At 41.6% G+C, this 22,843-nt stretch overlaps 1 protein-coding gene across 1 annotated transcript in view; it reads right to left on the bottom strand.

Annotated features, from left to right (window-relative positions):
* Positions 1 to 22,843, bottom strand: part of ANKAR (ankyrin and armadillo repeat containing) — a 158,617-nt gene that overhangs the window by 77,836 nt on the left and 57,938 nt on the right. Inside the window, exons 9-10 of the mRNA XM_033944111.1 lie at positions 15,289 to 15,497; positions 4,436 to 4,540 (exon numbers count right to left, since the gene is read on the bottom strand). Coding sequence (XP_033800002.1) covers positions 4,436 to 4,540; positions 15,289 to 15,497 — 314 coding nt within the window. The remainder of the gene's footprint in view (positions 1 to 4,435; positions 4,541 to 15,288; positions 15,498 to 22,843) is intronic.

The raw sequence follows: 22,843 nt of genomic DNA, 5'->3' as shown, positions 1-22,843 counted from the left end.
TGTCCAGTACTGGTCGCCGTACCTCAAGAAGGACATGGCAGTACTTGAGGGAGTCCAGAGAAGAGCAACTAAGCTGATAAAGAGTATGGAAAATCTCTCATATACTGACAGATTGAAACAGTTAGGACTGTTCTCCCTGGAGAAGCGGAGACTTAGGGGAGACATGATAGAAACCTTCAAGATCCTGAAAGACATAGAGAAAGTAGACAGGGACAGATTTTTCAAATTAAGGGGAAGCACAAATACAAGGGGACACTCGGAGAAATTGAAAGGGTACAGGTTTAGAACAAACGCTAGGAAGTTCTTTTTCACCCAGAGGGTGGTGGATACATGGAATGTGCTTCCAGAGGCTGTGGTAGACAGGAGCACATTACAGGGCTTCAAAGAAGGTTTGGATAAGTTCCTAGAGGACAAAGGGATTGAGGGGTATAGATAGGTGTAGAGGTAGGTTACAGGGATAGGAGTAGAGGTAAGTTATAGGAATAGGAGTAGAGATAGGTTATAGAGCTAGTCAGGGACCACTGCTCAGGCAATGGGCCTGATGGGCCGCCGCGGGAGCAGACCGCTGGGCGAGATGGACTTCTGATCTGCCTCAGCGGAGGCAACTTCTTATGTTCTTATGTTTCTCCTACTGGCACCATTTACAATAAGAACTGATAAAAGGTTCCCTCTTTTGACCAGCTTTTGGAGGAGAGTGAAGATGCAGAACTGTCTTTGCACATATCTGAAAGTGCTCTGGTTTACAAAAGGAACTTTGGCAAATTTATATTACAGCTGCTCTAGTGATAAATGACCTTGTCTGACTGGATGAAGATCTGCAACCTGCTAAGCTGAAGAAAGAAGAATTCCATCTCCCGGATTTGCTGAGGCTCGATCTTGTGGTGAGGCTGGAATTATCTTTCACAGTCGATGGGTTAAATAGAAACTTGTTTGTTATGGACGGAAACGTTAGGTCCCTGAGGTGTTAAGCTCTAATAGATTGCTGCTAAATTTATCAGAAATCAGTATTGTAAGGAATTACACTTTGTGTATAAGAATGTCATATTTACTAATTTACTTAGTGATTACTGTGTACTAATTGTGTGCTGACACTTATATATCTGTAGTCAGAGATATTGTGGATAATTGTTAATTGTTATTTACTGCTGGATTATATGAATATATTTTTATATCTTTATAATAAACTATTTCAGATATTTTGGGTTTCTCTGTTTCACTTGGATAAGTAGGCATATTGCAGAACCTGTGGCTGCAGTTAGTGGTGTAATCCTAGACATGAGGTGCATGTGTCAGATGTTTACGTGCACTAATTAGTTTATGACATCATAAATCTGCCTACAATGGGGTGGAATGGGTCATGTGATTCATTTATTTACTCTTTCCAAAATTAGAAGGACTAGGGGACACATAATGAAACTTTTACGTTATGTATTGAATTTAAAACCAATCTTCACTCAACATGTAATTAAACTGTGGAATTCATTGCTAGAGAATGTGGTAAAAGCAGTTAGGTTAGCAGGGTTAAAAAAAAAGATTTTTACAATTTCCTAAAATAAAAGTCTATAAGCCCTTATTAAGATGAACTTGAGAAAATCCACTGCTTATTTCTGGATAAGCAACATAAAATCTGATTTACTCTTTTGGGAATTTGCCAGGTACTTGGACCTCGATTGGTCACTATTGGAAACAGGATACTGGGTTTGATGAACCTTTGGTCTGTCCCAGTAAGGCAAATCATGTGTTCTTATGTTAAATGCCAACTTACACCTAGATGCCATTACAGAATTTGTGCTCAGTGCTGCATTTTGAATTGTAGTGTTAGGCTTGACTAATAAATACTGATAGAAGGACTCAACTCCAATCTGTATTATGGGGTAAAGTGTCCTTGGCTACTCCTGATATACCTTCTATTTAGTATTTCTTCAGACCCTTTGAAATGCCACCAAATGTTCAATTAAATTTTTCATAACACTTGGCTTTATGCATTCAAATCTTCATAAGGTCACTCTATAGCAGTGGTCTCAAACTCAAACCCTTTGCGGGGCCACATTTTGGATTTGTAGGTACTTGGAGGGCCACAGAAAAAATAGTTAATGTCTTATTAAAAAAATGACAATTAAAGAATGACAATTTTGCATGAGGTAAAACTCTTTATAGTTTATAAAACTTTCCTTTAACAGTTAAAATGAAAGATATATAAACTATAAAGAGTTTTACCTCATGCAAAATTGTCATTCTTTAATAAGACATTAACTATTTTCTGCGGCCCTCCATGTACTCTATTTTTTTCTGCAGCACTCACATTTAAAGTTCAATATCCTTTCTTTCTCAAAACTGGCACATTTCAGTCACTAAATTGAAAATAAAATCATTTTCCTACCTTTGTTTGGTAATTTCATCAGTCTCTGGTTGCACTTTATTCTTCTGACTGTGCATCCAATACTTCTTCCCTTCTTTCAGCCTCCTGTATGCTTCCTCTCCTCCAAACCTCATTCCCTCTCCCAACTTTTTCTTTCTTTCTCTATGTCTGTCTTTCTCTGATTCCGTGCCCCATTTTTTGCTTTTTTTCTGGCTACCTGTCCCCACCCCACCTTCTTTCTTCCTTCCTTCCTGCCCTCCCCCATGCCACCGCCGCCACGGAATAGGCTGCTGCCGCTATCAGGAACAGGCCGAGATCTCCCTGCTTCTCTTCTGCACGGGGCCGACCAACTCTCGCTGCCCGACGTCAATTCTAGCGTCGGAAAGGACGTTCCGGGCAGCCAGGCAGCGATTGGTTAGCCAGAACGTCCTCTCGACATCAGAATTGACGTTGGGCCGCGAGAGTTGGTTGGCCCCGCAGGGAAGAGAAGCAGGGAGATCAAAGAACACGGTGCCGGCCTGATCCCCGATGGCAGCAGTGAGAAGGGAAGGGAAGCAGGTTGGGCACCACTTCTCTAGACGAGCCACGAGCCGCACTCTAGGGAGAACAGTGGACCGCCCCCCCCCCCTTGGTACCCCATTGGAGCAGCAGCGTGTCTGGCCGGCTCGTTCGTTCAAAGCCGCGGGTGGCGGCTCTTTGCGAGATCCATGCCTGCGTCTGAAGCCTCTCTGATGTTGTGACATCAGAGAGGCTTCCGATGCAGGAGTGGATAGCGCAAGGAGCCGCCAACCCGCGGCTTTGAATGAACGAGCCGGCTGCTGCTCCAAAAGGAAGAGAATGATTGCCTCTACACCGCGGGCCGCAAATAAAACCTGGAGAGCCACATGCGGCCCGTGGGCCGCGTGTTTGAGACTGCTGCTCTATAGGGATTTGTGTCCACTCCTAAATAAGTTAGGTTAAACTTTCAACTTTTTTCAAAACTGTTTTTTGATTTTTTTACTTTATTAACAATCTTTTATTCATTGAAAAGATATGTTGAACTTATCTTAGGTGGTAAAGAACAAGGGATAAGTTTGCCAACATGTTTCACCCTTGGGGGGTTTCCTCAGGGCTCCATTCCCTTGATATCACTTGGACTTCACGACGCGACCACCCGGTGTTTTTAACAAGTCCCTATAATAATAATAATAACAGTTTATATACCGCAGGACCGTGAAGTTCTATGCGGTTTACAATGCTTAGAAATGTTACAGATTGAGTGAATAAACAGAGTTATAGATTGAATGAACATACAAAGTACAGATTTAGCGACAGGTGATTCTTGCGCTCGGTTGTTAAGGACTAAGATTGAATGGGTTGGTCTCCTAAGTATTTCAGGAATAGATGTGTTTTCAGATGTTTCCTGAATTCTCCATAGATAGTAGGCACAAGCAATTGTTCAAGGTCTTTACCCCATAATGCTGCTTGATGTGCGAGAAGATGTTGATGATGACTTTTAAATTTACAACCTCTAACCGGTGGAGAAACGAAGTTCAGGTGTGAGCTTCGCTTGTGTCTGTTGGTTGAGAAAGAGAAAAGGTCTGTTATGTATTTAGGGGCTAAGCCATAAAGTACCTTGAAGCAAAAACAACCAAACTTGAATTGCACACATGCTTCCATTGGTAGCCAGTGTAAAAGTCGATAGGAAGGTGACCTTATGATATAGAGTGACCTTATGAAGATTTGGATGCATAAAGCCAAGTGTTATGAAAAATTTAATTGAACATTTGGTGGCATTTCAGAGGGTCTGAAGAAATACTAAATAGAAGGTATATCAGGGGTAGCCAAGGACACTTTACCCTATAATACAGACAGTGCTACATTTTGGCATATTTTATAGAATGCTTCCATGTGCTTTAAAAAATAGTCTGAAAACAGGCACCTACTTGCACTTCCAACTTAGGTGACTATTCTCCACCTGCCATCATGTTCCATGTATTATGTAAAATATCATTCCAACTTTTTCACTTCCATCGTGTATGGCTTTTCATCCTGTCAAATATCAATGGTTCAGAGCAATAATTATTTTTTCCTTACCTGCTTGAAAAATGTTCTCCCAAAAATTATCATTGATTATACAAAGAACTTCCATGCACCTTGCTGCCATTTCCTTTTTTGTAGCATCTTCAGATTGGAGCATATCTGTCAGGAATTTCAAGCACAGACTTCATAATTTTTCTTGTTCAGGGAGACATATATAATGAAATTCTCAGTTTAAATAACTACAGATTTGAGCCATTTTCCAATTCCTCCCCCCCTCCCCTAAATCTGAGGAAAACATATATGAGTTTAATGATTTCAAAGAAAGAAATCTGCAATTCTCAATAAATTTCTCACTCTTTATGCCCCCTAGGATTTTAAGATCAACAGCCCAGCATCTTTTATCAATACCATCCTTAAAAATAATTAATACAAGGCGCTCAGACATTGTCATGGTTACTGCCCCACAAACATGGAATCTTCTACCAGCCTATATTAGAGAAGAGTCTATACTAGAAAGATTCAAGGGCTCCCTGAAGAGTTTTCTTTTCAGAGATGCCTTTGAGAACTAATCCACTAGTCACTTAATACTTAGGCTACAGAAGTCACAAGAATGAAATTTGTATCACGATCTTCAAACAATTGGTTTTAACCTCTTAACTCCTGCCCTAGTGTGCTTAGTCCTTTTTATGTACTCCTTTTCCGTAATAAATTTGTAGTTCTATCCCTCCCTTCCTGTACCTCAAGTAAGTCATGTTGATGTCACTTATTGCATGTTGTTGGACTACCCCTGTATTTACTATTACACTTCTCCCTCCGTATTCGCGGTTTCAGCAATCGCGGTTTCAATTATTCATGATTTTTAGCTTGCTGGCTCCTTCCCCCCCCAAATTACATCAGCTTGCATAGAGAAATCGCTGATTCCAAGCGTTTACAGAGAAAATCGCTGATTCCCAGCACTTTCTTCACCGTGTTTTGCCTCTCCTTCAGGAACAGGCCAGGTCTCCCACCATGTTATTCGCGGTTTCACCATATTCACGATAGTTTTTAATAGAAAACAGCGAATAACATATGAAAAAGTTATTCATGATTTTTCTGTATTTGCGGTTCTGTTAATCCCTATCATAGCAAATACGGAGGAATAAGTGTATATAAATCACTTAGAAAGTGTATAAATGCTGCTTCAAATTTTTACTAAAACTTGGAAACTTTCTTTAAATATCAGTGAGGCCAATTTTTTAAACAGCTCTTCAGCAGCCAAGATAACTAGATATACTTAGGAATTGTTTTCAGCTGAACCAAACTAGCTGAAATATTCTTTGAGCATTCTAAATCTAGCCATCTAGATTAATCAGCACTATTGAAAATTACCCCCCCTCTTCTATTAAACTGCGTATCGGGAGCAGCGCGGGCCATTCAGCGTGGCTCTCTGTGCTAAAAACTGCTAGCGCAATTTAATAGAAGAGGGAGTTAGTGTTAGCTGGCTCGGCCCTTTTCCACAGCTCAGATTCAAAGTATTAATACTACTGCAAAGCAGAAAGTTAGTTTAGTGATAGATGAAAACTGAGTTGATATCCCATTTCAGGATAAAAACTAAGAAGTAAGAATGTCAAAGACTAGAAGCAGTGCTGAAGTATGGCTGATAGGGGATGCTCTTTAATTGATGATGTACCTACTTATAGACTGACAAAAAAGCTGCTTTGAAAGAGGCAGCTTAACTAGCCATGTTCAAGGTCTTAGAAATTTGGCAGCATGCAAGAATACCTCATCAGCGAATAGACTCAAGGATTCACTCATTGATGAAGCTTTATGATGAATATGAGAAGATAAAAAGGAACCGGCAAAAATGCAACAAATGAGAGCTGGTAAATCAAGAAGCTTTCAAGGAACGTCTCATTCATTTTTTTGATGTTGCTGCCAGTGATGCATTAATCAATGAAAATTTAAAAAGACAGACAAATTTCTAATCATGCAGAGGCAAGATGTTTCGTCATGCAGCATGGCTGGCATTGACAATATTTGCAAAGAATGAGAATAGAAAGAGCACATGAAGTGCAATTTGGTGGTGGAGAAGAAAACAGTGACAGAATTCAAAAAAGCGTGGGGAAAACACAGAGGATCTCTAATCAGAAAATAAAGAGTATAATTGAAAGAACTAAATCAGTTACTGTGCAGGCTTGAACTGTTTGTGTCCTGTATATGGCTATTCAGCTTAGGATGGGCTGGAGAGGGCTTTGATGGGAACTCAAGTAATTTGGGATGGTCTAGATCAGTGTTCTTCAACCTTTTTACACCTATGGACTGGCAGAAATAAAAGAATTATTTTGTGGACCGGCAAACTACTAAGACTGAAATAAAAAACCCTTTCTCCACCCCATCCCTGCAGCTCAGTCCCCGTACCATCCCCGTGAACTTGGTCCCGTCTCCATCCTGTGCACAGGGAGTGGGGAAAGAGAGAGAGATCCATGGTGTATCTCTCCCACTCCCTCTACTGCCATTTTTCCCTCTCTCATCCCCCAGATCATGTGCATTTTTCACCATTGCCCACCAGCCCCATGCCCAACATTTCTCTTTCTATCACCCCTCTCCAGCACCATGCCACACCTCTCCCTCCATCACTATGTCCAACATTCCTCCCCCTTACATCCCCTTCAATCTGTCCCTCTGTTCCCTCTCCACCACCATATCCAACATTTCTCCCTCTCATCCTTCTCTTCCCCATGTGTCTCTACCTCACTCTTCTCTCTCTCTCTCTATGCCCAACAATTTTCCTTTCTTCCTTTCCCTATGTGGACCATCTTTCCCTCTCACTTACACACTCATCCCCAACAATTCTCCCTTTCTATCCCCTCCCTTGTGTCCCAAGTTCATGCCTCCTCCCTTCCTTCTGTGTCCCAAGTTCATGTCCCCCCTCCCTGCCTTCCAACCTCTGTCCCAAATTAATGCCCCTCCCATGTCCCAAAGTGCTCCTTCCCCTCTTTTCTCCCTTTGTCCCATGTTATCCCTTCTCTCCCTTACTTGGTCAGGGCCGTCCAGCTGGGCATGCCCCCCTCTGCCGAAGCTGGATCAGTATCGCCTGCAAGCATGTGTCTGTCTTCCTTCCGGTTTGGCTGCTCCTTATTTTCAGCTCCAGCTGCACTTGTTTGCTGGGACAGTGCGCAGCAGCTCTTGCACGCTGCTTGCTGTTGACCTGGTTCCAGTTCTGGGTTAGCCATGTGCAGCATGCAAGAGCCACTGTGCGTTGTCCCGGCAAACAAGTGCAGCTGGCGTTGACGATATGGAGCAGCCAAGCCGGAAGGAAGATGGACACGCGCTACTAATTCTTCACGTACCAGCAGGAAATTTTTGGAAACAGGCACCAGTCCGCAGATCAGCGGTTGAAGAACACTGGTCTAGATAGGCTGGAGTGAGTTTCGACTGCAACTCCAGTAGTTGGAACCTAAGCACATTACTAGGGAGAACTCTATGGTCTGTGACCCAGAAATATCAATGAACAAAGGCAATTGAACTTAATCATGGATTTGTAATGCATGTACCTATTGGGCAGACTATATGGACCATTTAGATCTTTATCTGATGACATCTACTATGTTACCATATAATTTAGTAAGTCTTCAGCCAAAGTAGAGTCAGAAAATGTCATTGATGTGTCAATCACGCGCGAGATAAAGATGCGTCGACAATGCCGTGCAGGATGTCTGCGCACTGGATTTAAACAGTATTTTAAAGCACTTCGAGGGGGCTTGTGTGGGGGAACTCCCCACTTACTTAGAACTGTTGGCACTCCTGTTGGAGGGGTACCCCCCATTACAGAAGAAACTGTAATAATGGGGTGTTCCCCCACAACGGGAGTACAGACAGTTCTAAGTAAAGTGGAGGAGGTCCTGCCCCACACCCCCTCGAAGCACTTTAAAATACTGTTTAAATCCAGCATGCTGATGTCCTGTGTGCGATTGTCTGGGCAGCATTGTCGGCGTGTCTTTGTCTCGCGCGCTTTCGTCTATGTACCAAAAATGTAATTGTAAATAGTTCTGCACAGCCAACTGCTACTTCTCTACCTCTGACTATTAGATTATCTGATTCCAATAATATTGCTGAAGTTGACTCTGACAGTTGTTCAAATTCAGATGCTGATTTTGAAGTCATCAGAACCCTTGTTCCAGTTCTCGTTCAAAACGACCAAAGGTGAACTTCCTTGCACAACCTGAAATTGCCAGAGCATTAGTGTTAATTTGCCAGATGGGGATGTCACATTTGTCACTGGTGCTGTTGCCAAAGCATCTGGCCATTGTGTAAATGGAATGACATTGTCAAAAAGCTCACTCCGACATTCACAGTGCAAGAACTGTGAGAAGGTAGCCACTCTGAAGGAAGAATTTCTTGATGAAACATCAAAAACTCCATTAAACTAAACTAAACTAACTAAACTAAACCTTGGGTTTATATACCGCACCATCTCCACGAATGCTGCATTGGGATGGAAAACTCTTCCTGGACATTACTGGAAGTAAAGAAATGGTTGACAGAATAGAAGCACTTGTCACTGTCAATGGAGAAGAGTGGTTACTCGGAGTTCCAAAAATTGGCCTTGGAACTGGCAAACAGCAAGTTAAAGCCTGTGTCACAGTATTGGATGAGTGGAGTCTTTGGAGACGAGTCTGGGGACTGGTGTTTGATACCACAGTGAGCAATACAAGCCTGAATAATGGTGCATACACCTTCAGTGAATCATCAGTAGGACAAGAGTTAGCATGGCTTGCCTGTCAACATTGTGGAACTGGTGCTCAGAAGCATCCTCACACAACTGTTTAGACTTAATGGAGGACCATATTTATTTATTTAGTTAGATTTCTAGCCCGTCCTCCCAGAAGAGCCCAGAATGGGTTACAAGTTTACAGTAGAAGGTTTAGCAACAAGGTTACAATTTCACATACCACACAGATGTATAGAATAACAGATTAAAAGGATGAAGAGCTATAGTAGAAATTCCTAGGTTCATGTTTTGGGCACCAAGCTCAGTAGCATGGCAAATGATGGGCAACAAGGATGCAAATTCACATACAGTATATAATACAGAACAACTGATTAAGTGGAAAACAGCAACAGAGGGAAAATTCTTATGAACTGTATGGACAGCAATAGAGGGATAATACTTATGAACTGCATGTAGAAATGAATACATGATTTGGGAGCTGAGCACAGCAGCATGGTAAACGATAGGCCCTAATAGATAATCTAATAAGGAGAGCTAATTATAAAATATCCTGTGATATACTATTGAACAACTCTTTTTTTATAATCACAGTTTTTGTTCTAATCAAGATCAATAATGATAATGAAAATCTCAGAGATTTTCATTATCATTATTGATCTTGATTAGAACAAAAACTGTGATTATAAAAAACGATAGGCCCTATAAATATAGCAGCTAGGAATACATTGAAAGTATAGGACAATTTTAGGCATTCTTAGTGAAGTTACATGTAGTACGGAGATAAGACCTTGCATAATTTAGCACCGAGGGTACGACTAGGGGCTTAGTTTCACCTGTAAGTCAAGTGGAGGGCACATTCAGTGAGGCAGGATAAATTTGCTGGGATAGAAAATAGAGGCTAGGGAAGTTGAAGAGAGTCAGTGTTGCGGTGTTCAAAAAATTTCCGTAGAATTGGCCATACATAGACCAGGATTCATATGAGATTGCTGCGGATATGTTTGATACAGACACATCCATCCTTTGGAAAAAAATTGCAACTTTCTGCAGAACAGCCTTGAATATATCACATCCAAGAGAAGACTACAAGGAGCTTCTTGTGCTCTATTTAATTTTTCTTGATGGCTGCCCGGATGCAAATAAAGCAAAGCCATCATTTCAAGCACCCGAGGCCTTTCACCTTGCACAGTGGATGGCGAAGGCCATCTAGAGCACAGTTCTTCAACCGCCAATCCGCGGACCGGTGTCGGTCCGCAAAAAAATGTTGCCGGTACGCGAAGGATTCGGGTCCCCAGCCACAGCAAAAAATGCCAGCGTCAGCTGACGTGCAACTTCCTGTTGCCGACGCTATGCCGACACTCCTGCCTTCCACCTCCTACTCCTGCCGCGTATGTCTCCGCACCCTCAGACAAGCAGGGGCAGCTTTGTGTGCTTTTAACTTCGGCACACAGCTGCCCCTAAGCAGTATTTTAGCCGCGGTTTCATGAGGTAGCCTCGGGGCCTTTGATAGGCCGGCCCACATCGCATCATCAAAGCGGGCCGGCCTACCAAAGGCCCCAAGGCTGCCTCATGAAACCGCGGCTAAAATACTGCTTAGGGGCAGCTGTGTGCCGAAGTTAAAAGCACACAGAGCTGCCCCTAGCCTACATAGAGGAAACATTTGCTGGAGAGGGAAGGGAGTAGGGGTGCTCCTGGACAAGGGAGGGGAAAGGACTACTGCTGACAGGGGAGAAGGGAAAGGGAAGGGACGAGAGTTACTGTTGGATAAGAGGAGGAGTGTTGGATAAGAGGAGGAGGAAAGGGAGAAGGGGTACTCCTGGACAAGGGAGGGGAAGGGGCTACTGCTGACAGGGGAGAAGGGGAAGGGATGAGAATTACTGTTGGATAAGGGGAGGAAGAAAGGGAGAAGGTACTGCTGGACAGGGGAGGAGGAACATTGGAAGGAAACAGCTGGCAGGGAGATTAGAGGAGGGGAAGGAGTCAGGATGGAATGGAGAGATCAGATGAGGGAAAGGGAAGAGACAGAAGGATGACAAAGTAGAAAGAGATTGATGCTGGGAAGGGGGATCAGATGAAAAATAAGGAAAGAGGGACAAAGATGCTAGATCTGGTGTAGGAGAGAGGAGCATAGAAAAAACGCAGATACCATATGGAAGGGGGAGGGGTAGAGGGCAGACAGTGGATGGAAGAGGCAGATGCTGGATTGAAGAGACAGAGGGCAGACGCTGGATGGAAGAGAGTGAAAAGAAGATGAAAGCAGAAACCAGAGACGACAAAAGGTAGAAAAAAATAATTTTATTTCTATCTTGTGATTAGAATATATCAGATTTAAAATATGTATCCTGCTAGAGCTGATGTTAGACATAACTGGGGAGTGCAAAGCCCAGGCAGTGCGTCTTTAGCTTCCAGCTGGCTTAGGGCTCTCTCTGACCAGGAGGCAGTTGCCCTAGTTCCACTCCCCTAACACCATTCCTGCCATGTGTGACTGTGGTATTCTGTTAGCATGATATTTGTGTAGCATTCTGTAATAATTTGGCTTATTCAGTTTTCTTGATAGTAGAGGGGATATATGTGAAGGGGAGGGGAGACGGGGGTTTTGTTGATCCTTGCTCTGTATTATTTATATTTATAAAATGACAATTGTACAGAATATTGTTTCTTTTTATACTTTAATAAAATATGTTCAATATAAAATCATAACTATTTGAGGGTTGTGCGGATGGGATCAGATGGTTAATGGGACCGAGCTCGCGGGGATGGGGCGGCAATGGGTTTTTAAAAAATTTCAGTCTTATTAGTTTGCCGGTCCACAAAATAATTATTTTATTTCCGCCGGTCCATAGGTGTAAAAAGGTTGAAGAACACTGATCTAGAGTATTAAGATATTTCTGTTCCAGCAGCAGTTTTCTCTTACTGCCAAAGAAAGGCAGGGCATCAAAGAACTGGCACTCTTTCTTAGCTTCATCTGCTACTGGCATGAAGCATACGTCTTGGAAAAACACCACTCAACGACTTGCTTCTGCTTTCAGAACTCCAGAAATATCCAAACAAGGCTGTTGCCAAGGATATGCCAACAACATTCACCAGACATCTGTGGCACTTGTCAGAAATTTTGGTTAGTCTGACCTTTTTTGATGACAGACTAAGCAATGAAGTAAAGTCTAAGATGATAGCAAACCTTCAGCTTCCACAATCCACAAGTGGATCAATAATTTCTGGTTTAAGATCCTGCAAACTGGAGTGATGATCCAAACTACCAGTATCTGAAGGCCTCCCAGACCTTGTTGCATCTTCAGTCTCAAAATCGCCACGCTGAAAGTTTGCATAACACTTCTTCACTGGGCATTTGTCACTCATGGACAAATTCTATAAGAATGTGCCCAAAAGTTAGGCACAGAAATAGGCACTGTTCAGCGGAATACAAGTAAAATTGGGTGCTGTTTAATGAATCATGCAGAGTGGCACCTATTTTGGAGGCACCCAATAAATTGGCCAGCTCTAGGCACAACTAAAAGTTAGATGCCTATGTGAGCACTTAAGCCTGCTTAAGAGCAACGATTCTGCAACAAGGCTTCTAACACATAGCCACGCCCATGCCTAATGTGCAGAGCACCTATTTTTTTTTAAGGCCACTTAAATTTTTAGAGGCGCCTTATTGCAGAATCACTCTTCTTGATAGGTGCCTAAGTTTTAATTATTACTAATTAAAAAGCTTAATGGCACTAGTTAATCAATTTAGATAGGCACCTCCAAAACAGTTGCATAGCATTAGGCGCCGGTTACAAAATTTGGGCTTCAATGTTTGCATCATACATTCATGGATTTTCTTTGGAGTTTTTCTCTGCAGGAATAGGAACTTCTTGCTCGGAGTTCCACACTCCAAACTTTCACACTTTTCGTGATCTGAAACAATGTCAAAACATAGCATTACGATTTTGCAAATTGGCTTTTTGCAAAATAAAACACCACTCTTTTCAGCCACAGTGGCAAAATAATGCTCAGAATTTAGGAGGTTGGTTAGGCTGAGAACTTTTCAGCACCCCTTTGTAGGTATTGAAGACGCTCTTGCTGAAGTCTCAAAAGCATGAAAGGTTGATCTTCCCCTTGCCCACTAGTGACCTATGCTTGACAGACACGTCCTGAGTGAATTTGTGAACTCTTGTATTTAATATAGGGTATCTTGCAAGTAAAGACTTGAAACAATCCATTGTCTGAGAATATATTCCTGGAGGCACCAAGGAGTAAAGTTTGGCTTTTGAAAGAGATTTATCCACCACACAGCAGTGGGGAAGTGGTTGCTTCTCAAATCAAGGAACGAATACTTCTGCAATTAGAGATAGCCTAATTCTTTCTTGGAAGATGAAAGCATTGGAAAATCAGAATAGATCTAGGAATTTTATTTTTTCCTAAGTGTCACTTATTATCCGCAGAGATACTTTTGGAGAGACTTTATAAGGAAGTTCTGTTATTGCCAAACTCTGAAATAATAGGGTTCCTTTTAATGAAGCTGCGTTAGTGGTTTAACTGCGCGTAATAGCGTGCACTAATATCCCGGCCACGCTAGCCGCTAGCGCCTCCTCTTGAGCAGGCGGTAGTTTTCCGGCTAGCGCAGGGGTTAGCGCGTGATTAAAAGTCGCAAGCGATAAAGCCGCTAACGCGGCTTCGTAAAAGGAGCCCATAGTCTTTTCAAAATGTTACTATTTGCCTGCTTAAAAGTTCAGTGGAAAGTAGAGAAGGGAGACTTGGAAGTCCATTGATTCTCGTAATTTGATAGATATTTTTGAATCCTCACAAGGTATGATTGGAACTCGGGATATTCTACTGGTCACATTCCAGACTGACTTGGATAAATCCTTGGTTTCGAAGTCTTACTTTAGAGCCAAGGATTCTCTTTATTGTTGGAAAAAAGTGGAGGTATTTCCTGATGTAGTGAAGGGTTCTTTCTTCAACTTAAATCTAAAGTACTGGTGCATTTTCTTTGTGCAACTTTTTCCTTAAATATCCATGTATATGGATATTTATAATAATATATGTATAACATGTACAGATTATGTATTTTTTTGATCCTGCACAATTGGACTCATTTCTTCAAGCTAGACAAGGTTAGATGTGCTTTTCTGATTATGGGGAGAATGATTTAAATCTATGAAGACAAGCAAGTTATAAGGGTTATTCTATGTTTCCTTAGTTTTCTTGCTGTATTTTTCTTCCTCTCCAGATAGTGTAGGCTAGGAATTGTTGAGAAAGTAATTTCTTGAGGCTGGAGAGAGAAATCTAAGATGGCGGACGTCCGTTAGCTGATCTCGGATCGCTCTGCTCTTTCCTATATATTTGTGTACGTCTTAACGATTAGGAACGCGGTTAAAGTACCTTTTTCCCCCGACATGCCTCATACTAAAAGGAAGGGAAATGTGAGAGCGTTGCAGCTGATTATGCTCAGCCTACAATGTTGGAAGCTCAGAGAATATGTGCAGATAGTTGTTAAGCATGGGCAAGCAGAACGCTGAATGAAAAATCAGATCGCAAAGGTTTCTAACCCCTGAGGAAGCTATATCAGTGAAATGGCAGAGCGCCCGTTGGGCCAAGCTAAGTACTTTTGCAAAATCTTTAAATCTGAATATGTAAACATTTTCAGCATAAACAAATATATAGCCCTTTAGGAGTACACCTGGTAACTCGTGATGATATTCATACTCCATTGAGCACCGACTAGTTGGGGTGCTTGGGAAGTTCCAGATTCATTCATTAATGATATCAGTTGACTGGTTTCATTACACTTGCTTCAGAGTGTTGGTTTGAAAAACCTCATTAACAGAATTAAGGGGAATGGAGGCCCACATATGTCGCACCGAGACACAAAAAAAGAAAGCATAATGTAAAGCAAATTCACTTGAATAACAATGAGGAGAAGTATGTCCTCTCTTTAGCAAAAAAAGAGCTACTGAGGAAGACCTCTGGAAAGTCACAGCATACAAATATGCATGCATGCTTGACACTCTAAAAGTTTCTAAAAATAAGCTACAGAATCTTTTTCCTATGCCAGGCTCCAACAACTTATGTCACCCACACTTGTGATGACTTGGGATCCTGCTTGTCCTTAGAGAATTAATTTTACAGTTTAAGGCAAGTTTGTTTTGCAAAAAAACACAACAAACCAAGCGTATTTGCTACAAATTTTAAAAACATAAGGTTCACTTACTAACAAGAATTGTCCATGCTGGGAGTTCTTGATAATTTCGCTCAATTAGATATTTAAGAACTTCTATGTGAAAGTACAAAATTGATAAATGAACAATGTTGTTTCCTAAGTTATCCGTTTTCCTCCAGTCTGCACCAAGTGATAATAAATACTCAAGAGTATCAAATGCTCCAGATGTGACTGCAAGTAAGAGGGGAGTGGAATGATACCTATAGGGAAAGATAAATATACTTTAATAAAATGTACAGCAATTAAACAAAGTGACATGACACAGAACACTAGTTACAAAAACATGAACACAGAAAACAAAAGTTTCATCAAAACAGAAATTATATAGCAGAACATTCCAATCCTGTTGTACACCACCTTGGGAAAATCTCTTTATACAGGCAGTCAGTAAAGAAATAAAATACAAATATTATTATGGACATACGACGGGTAATTTTATAACAAGGCACCTTTTTTTATTATAAATTTAGTACTTAACAATATCAGATGATATCAAAGAAAAAGGTTTCTTACACAAAGTTTAAATTCTTATATGACACAATACAATCCTTTTCAAGCCCTCAATATTTGGGGAGACATACTGCTTTTCTACCAATTATTTACAGGAAAACAAAGAAATGGGTTGAATTCATATGAATCCTAATCATTCCCTACTATATAGAACTCTGACATCCTACCATTTTCTCAATAATGAATCATTAAAGACAAAAAGGAAAAAGAAACTTACTTCTGTTCTCGAGCTAACAAAAATTGTTGGGATCCCAAAAGAACAAGGCACCTTTTTTAAGTTTCAAGTTTATTAAAATATTTGATTTGATCGCAAAATCCAAATTCAATGCGATTTACATTTAGTTAAAAATTAGGTTAAAAAAACAAACATGACAAGACAATTGGAACTATTTTAACAAAACAAAACATGTGAAAAAGGGAGTAAAAAAATTAAAGGATTAAATACAATTCGTAAACAAATAAAAAGGGGTAGGTAATAAAACAAGAGGTTGGGGAAAATTACCCACTTAATTTTCGCTTACCAGCACTACTAGTTGACTGTAAAGTATCCTAATATAAAAGAATTTAAATGATTCAGTTAAAAGCATCCTTAAAAAGCCAGCTTTTTAGAAGACTTTTAAACTTAAGTACTTTTTCTTCTCTTATATTGATCGGGAGCGAGTTCCAAATCTGAGGGGCTGTAACAGAAAAAATTGTATCCCTCCTTAAATAAACGAATTTTAGTGAAGGGACTACTAAAGATTTTGTGGGAGTATAAGAAATCTTTCTAAGAATGCAGGAGCTTTGTTTATTAGTATTTTATATGTGAGTAATGCTATTTTATATGTAATTCTGTGGTTTACAGGTAACTAGTGCTTTTCTTTTAAAAGGGGAGTTACGTGATCAAATTTTTTCTTTTTAGTGATTATTTTTATTGCGGTATTTTGAAGAATTTGCAGTCTACGTATTTCTTTTAAAGTAGATCCTAAGATGGCTGCTGCCTGAGTGATCCGGTATATGCTGCCAAATGAAGTGTTCCTAATTACATGATTTCTTGTTGGAGGCTGTTGTTTTTAGCCTGGTTGTATTTCTTTTTGCGGCGTGATGCCAAAGAGGAGAGGCAGGAGCGCTGCTGGTGCCTCACAGCGCTCTGAGGGGAACTGCTTTGGAGGATGCAGGGAGTTGTGTCGGTGAGTCCAGTTGCCAGCCTGCTGAGGATCCTGGGCGTGAGGGAGGCCGACGGGACTCCTCTTGGGCCAGATACTACCCTTAGCCCAGATGTCAGAGCACTGCCTCCTCCACCACAGTTGGCCAGCTCCCCCAGGGGTCAGGAACCCCCGGAAGAAGGGGCGGTACTTTCCCCAGAGGCAGACGACTTAACATCGGGGAGACTGAAAATGGAGACCCCGGTTCGGGTAATCTCCCAGGAAGATACTATGGGAACCATGACAGCTAGAGGAGGATTGAATCAGAAGGAACAGAAACCAGAACATCCTAAAGAAGATGAGAGACTCTGCACTTCAATACAAGCTTCCTTTTGGGATAGGCCTGCTGAGGTGACCCTAGAAGCCCTTTGGGACCTGGTAGCAAATTTTGGGAGGGTAATTAGTCCTAATTTCCAACAGATTGAAAATAAACTTATTTCTCATTCAGAAGAATTAGAAAAATTAAAATTGGATATGACTTCTTCTAACAATTTACTTCAAAAGACTCAGCAGGATATGGTTTCAGTAAAACAACTCCAGGAAACTATAATTAAAGATAATTTGAATCTCAGAAGAAAAGTAGAGTCATTAGAGAATCAGGAGCGCAACAATAACTTGAGATTGATAAATTTCCCAAGAATAACTATGGTTACACCTAGAGATATACTTAGGAAATATTTACTAGAAGTTTTAGAAATTCCAGAAGGTAATCTTCCACCTTTTTCTCAAGTTTATTATCTCCCTAGTAAAACTCTGCATCAACAGCAACCTGATCCTACCGAAGGACAAGCATTGACTATTACTGAGATTTTGGAGAAGTCAGATAAAGAAGTGGTAACACCTGCAACATTAATAGCTATATTGGCTCTTTCTATTGACAAATCTTGGTTATTGAGACTATTTCTAAAGAACAAACAGAAGGAATTCCTTGGCTGTAAAATTCAAATGTTTCCTGATGTTTCAAGGGAAACTCAAAAACGTAGATGTGATTTTCTTCTTTTGAAACCGGGGGTCATCTCATTGGGGACTACTTTTTACTTAAGACATCCTTGTAAGTGCATTGTCTGTTATCATTCAATTAAATATGCATTTTTTGAGCCCCAATATCTGATTAATTTTCTGGCTATGTCCCGACTGGACAAGGAGAAAATTCAAGCTTGAGCTCTAAAAAGAAAATTGCAACTCCCTTCCCGATCCATAGGCATGCTATTACTTCTTTTGGTTGTTTTTCTTGTTTTACTTGCAAGTAAATTCTTGGATCTAAAGAGGACTTGAGCTAATTTTAACCATAATATTTTTTCTTGTAAATGCTTAATTTGTTAAGTATGATTTATATGATTGTAATATGCTTGGTTAAAATTGCTTTCTGTACAAGTTTCACTTGATATTATATTGAAATCAATAAAAATACTTAAATATATTAAGGTACAGGGCATTGCAGTAGTCAATCTTTGATATGACTAACAAATATATTAGAACATTCAGCGATGATTCATCAAGAAATGCGGATAATGATCTGATCAACCTTAACCTATAAAAACATGTTCTCACAAATGAACTTATTTGATTGTGGTAGCTAAGTTTTTGATCCAATATAAACCCAAGTATCTTTACCTTAGTGACTACCTTGAGTGTAGTTTTGTTTATGGTTATGTTGGCTCCTAATTTCTGACCCTCCCTGCATGGAAATAGCATAATCTTTGTTTTAGATATATTAAGCGCCAGTTTCTCGTTGACTGCTGTAATTTCCACAACTGAGCTAGAATCTAAAGGATACAATAGTTGTACGTCATCTGCATAAGCAAATGGTATAAACCCAATTGACTGACTAAGGGGTTAACAACGGAGCCAAAAATACATTAAATAATAGGGGAGATAGGATTGATCCTTGAAGAATCCCAAAGATTGTCAAAATTATACTTGAAGATGAGTTATTGAATGTTACCTTTGATGATCGTTCAGAGAAATAAGACTGAAACTACTGGAAAGCAACTTCCGAAATTTCCAAGTCTGCTCAAGAGAAGATGGTGATCTATAGTATCAAAGGCTGATGATAAGTCTAATGATATGAGGAGAACTGATTGATGATGATCTCAGAAATACAGGACAGAGGATGTCAGGCCAATTAGAGAATGTTCAGTCAAATAATATCGGCAAAATCCTGTTTGATGTGGGTGTAATTCTCCAGTCTTCTTGAGAAATTCAAAAATTTGATAAAAAACTATTTTTCCATCATTTTTGCTATAAATGGTATTTTTGCTATTGGACGGAAATTTCTGGGATCATTCAAGTTCCCTTTTGTATCTTTTGGTATTGGGAGAATGGTAGAAATTAACTGGTGAATATATTTACCAAAAATATTTTTAAAAATTTTCAAAATGCATGGTAGAAGTGAGTCTGCTTTGTTCCCTTTTATGTTCAGTGAGGCAAACAGCCTTTTCAGGACCAAGTGCAAAGTGAGAGGAGAGGAAAAAGCCGAGCTAAGATGATTAGAAGCGAAGACCATATCTATAGTTTGTCCTATAATATGCGTTGGTTGGGATATTATAACAATTAAATCTAAGTTAGATAAAAAATTAAGCAGGTCTGATGTAAAAGGATTCTCCAGATTAACAAAGTGAATATTGAAATCTCCGAGTATTACTGTATTTTGTGATATTGTACTGAAATTCATAAGTAGTGATTGTAGATGAGTAACCAGATCTTTGGTAATAGGTATAAAAGAAATACATCAATATCTGATTTAACATTAATTTTAAATTGTAAGTACTCTATTGGCGCTCGAGGAGGTGATTTTTCAAAATATTTGGCCATCTGCTGCTTGTAAATAACTGCAATGCCTCCTCCCTTTTTACCAGTACAATGATTAAATTGATATGTGAAGTCAGGAGGACAAGCTAATATGGATCTTGAATTTATGAAACCCATTTTAAGAGTAGCTACTTAGGAGAGTGTGAAGCAGTGGTTAAAGCTACAGCCTCAGCACCCTGATGTTGTGGATTCAAACCCATGCTGCTCCTTGTGACCCTGGGCAATCACTTAATCCCCCCATTGCCCTAGGTACATTAGATAAATTGTGAGTTCACCGGGACAGTCAGGAAAAATTGCTTGAGTACCTGAACAGATCCATGTAAACTGTTCTGAGCTCCCTTGGGAGAACAGTAAAGAAAACTGAATGAATAAATAAATTATAAATACTATGGGGCTCATAATAAAAAAAAACAACGTCTAAAAAGTGGCCTAAATGGGTACTTGGACGATCAACAAGCCTGATTGTCCAAGTACCCATAACCAAAGCTGGTTTTAGACGTATATAAAACCAGCTTATGCCTTTCCCCTGCCTCTAAACGCATAGAGCAAAAAGAGGCATTTTTAGAGGAGGAGAAAGGGCGGGAGGTGGGCCGACCTAGACATAGGCGTACAGCAGATATAATCAAAAGTTTAGGCAGGTTGCCTAGTCGACACTTATATGTTTTGACTTAGACCAAGTCAAAACAGGTATAAGTGCCGATAAAGGGCCCGCTGAGCTGATGGCGGCTAGCATGATCAGCTCAGCGGCTTGGCAACCTACCTATCCCCCCCCACCACAACCATCGTGGCAGGAGAGATGGCTCATCTCCCCTGCCGTGGTTTGTGGCAGATCGGGTAGAGGGGTGTTCGCATTGCGGCAGGGGAGCTAGCCAATCTCTCCTGTCATGATGCATCACCCCCTCCCCCCCCCGACAAGATCGAGACATGAGGGAGCCCAACCCCTCCTGCCCAGGCGACCCCCCCACCCCCAATTAAGATACAGGCAGGAGGGATATCAGGCCCTCCTTCCCTCGACACACCCCCCTCCCACAATCACCCCCTCTGAACCCCCGATCGGCCCCCTCCCGCTGACCCCTCAACCCCCCCACCTCCAATTCTCCTCCCCAAACCTGTACAAGTTGGCTGAACGGATAGGTCCCAAGCCCATTCTTCCGTCAGGCCAGCCATCCCTCGAATGGCAGGCCTTATGGCCTGATTGGCCCAGGTAGCTTAAACCCCCCCCCCCCACAGGTGGGGCCTGAGGCGCCTGGGCCAACCGTAATCGGCCCAGTAGCATTAGGCCCTCCTGTGGGCAGGGCCTTAGGCACATGGGCCCAACCCGGTCCATGTGCCTAAGGCCCCACCCACAGGAGGGGGTCTAAGGCTACTGGACCGATTCTGGTTGGCCCAGGCACCTCAGGCCCCACCTGTGGGCAGGGGTCGCGGGCAGGAGGGCCTGGGATCCCGTATCTTAGTAGGGTTGGGGGGTAGGGGAGTCGCCTGGGCAGGAGTGTTTGGGCTCCCTCCTGTCCAAATCATAGTTGGCCGGGGTAGGGGTCGCCTGACCAGGAGGGCTTGGGCTCCCTCCTGGTCCGACAGTAATCGGCGGGGTGTCGCGGCTCGCCAGGGCAGGAGAGCTTGGACTCCCTCTTGCTCTTATCTTATCGGGAGGATCTTGGCTTGCCGGAGCAGGAGGGCATGGGCTTCCTCCTGCCCCAATCTTGTCAGGGACTGGGGGGTGTGGATTCTGTAACCGCTGTTGTTTTTGACAGAAACCAGTTACAGAATCTAGCTTTTAGGCAAGGGACTTTTCCTCCTTCGCCGAAAAGCTCTTGTGTTGGGCGTTTGGGACTTAGGCTTTTTTTGGGTTCATTATATGTAGGAATTGTAGACATAGTAATGGTCTGGGCGTTTAAACAGCTGAATGTAGAGGCAGGCTATTATAAAAAAAAACCTCCTTTTGGACTTTTTTTTTATAATGGACATTTTCCCTGCTTCTACTTTCAACGTTTAGGCCTTAGGCCAAAAGGGGACTTAGACTTTTTTTTTAATTATGCCCCTCCACGTTAAATGGCAGAAATCATGCCTATTTTGGAGGTACATTTACACTTGCTCTAGAGGCCTGGTGTAACTGTCTGACCTTATACTGTTTAAGTACATGCATAGTTTAGTGTATTTGATCATCTATACAAATACTTGCAAACTCCACACGTTTACATGCCCACCACCTGGAGTACTGTGTCCAGTACTGGTCGCCGTACCTCAAGAAGGACATGGCGGTACTTGAGGGAGTCCAGAGAAGAGCAACTAAGCTAATAAAGGGTATGGAAGACTTCTCATATACTGACAGACTGAAAAAGCTGGGGCTTTTCTCCCTGGAAAAACCTTCAAGATCATTAAGGGCATAGAAAGAGTAGACAGGGACAGATTTTTCCAATTATGGGGAACCACAAGTACAAGGGGGCACTCAGAGAAATTGAAAGGGGGAAGGTTTAGAACAAACGCCAGGAAGTTCTTTTTCACCCAGAGGGTGGTGGATACATGGAACGTGCTACCGGAGGATATGATAAGCAGGATAATGATACAGGGCTTCAAAGAAGGGTTGGATAGGTACCTGGAGGACAAAGGGATTGAGGGGTAGAGTAGAGGTAGGTTATAGGGATAGGATTAGAGGATTAGAGGCAGTTACAAAATTAGTCAGGGACACTGTTCAGGCAATTAGGCCTGATGGGCCGCCGCGGGAGCGGACCGCTGGGCAAGATGGACCTCTGGTCTGCCTCAGCGGAGGCAACTTCTTATGTTCTTATGTCATGACGCATATGTTTACAATGGTTGATATTTTATATGATGCCATCTACATATGTATCTAGCCACAAATGTGAAACCAATATTCAATGGTCAGTGTTCTGGTGAATGAGGAATGACCTCAGTATGATGTGTTCACAGTGGATTGTCTCCCGCACCCAACAGTGTCTTTAAATTCCCCTGTAGCCATTTTGATTATTCAGCTCAGGGTGAATTGAATTTCCTGTAAGTCGCAGCAAGAGTAAGCCAGAGGTGGC

Source organism: Geotrypetes seraphini, chromosome 5 (assembly GCF_902459505.1).
Source record: "Geotrypetes seraphini chromosome 5, aGeoSer1.1, whole genome shotgun sequence".
Lineage (NCBI taxonomy): Eukaryota > Metazoa > Chordata > Amphibia > Gymnophiona > Dermophiidae > Geotrypetes > Geotrypetes seraphini.
The sequence above is the reverse complement of the archived record's forward strand: the minus strand, read 5'-3'. Positions and strand labels throughout refer to the sequence as shown.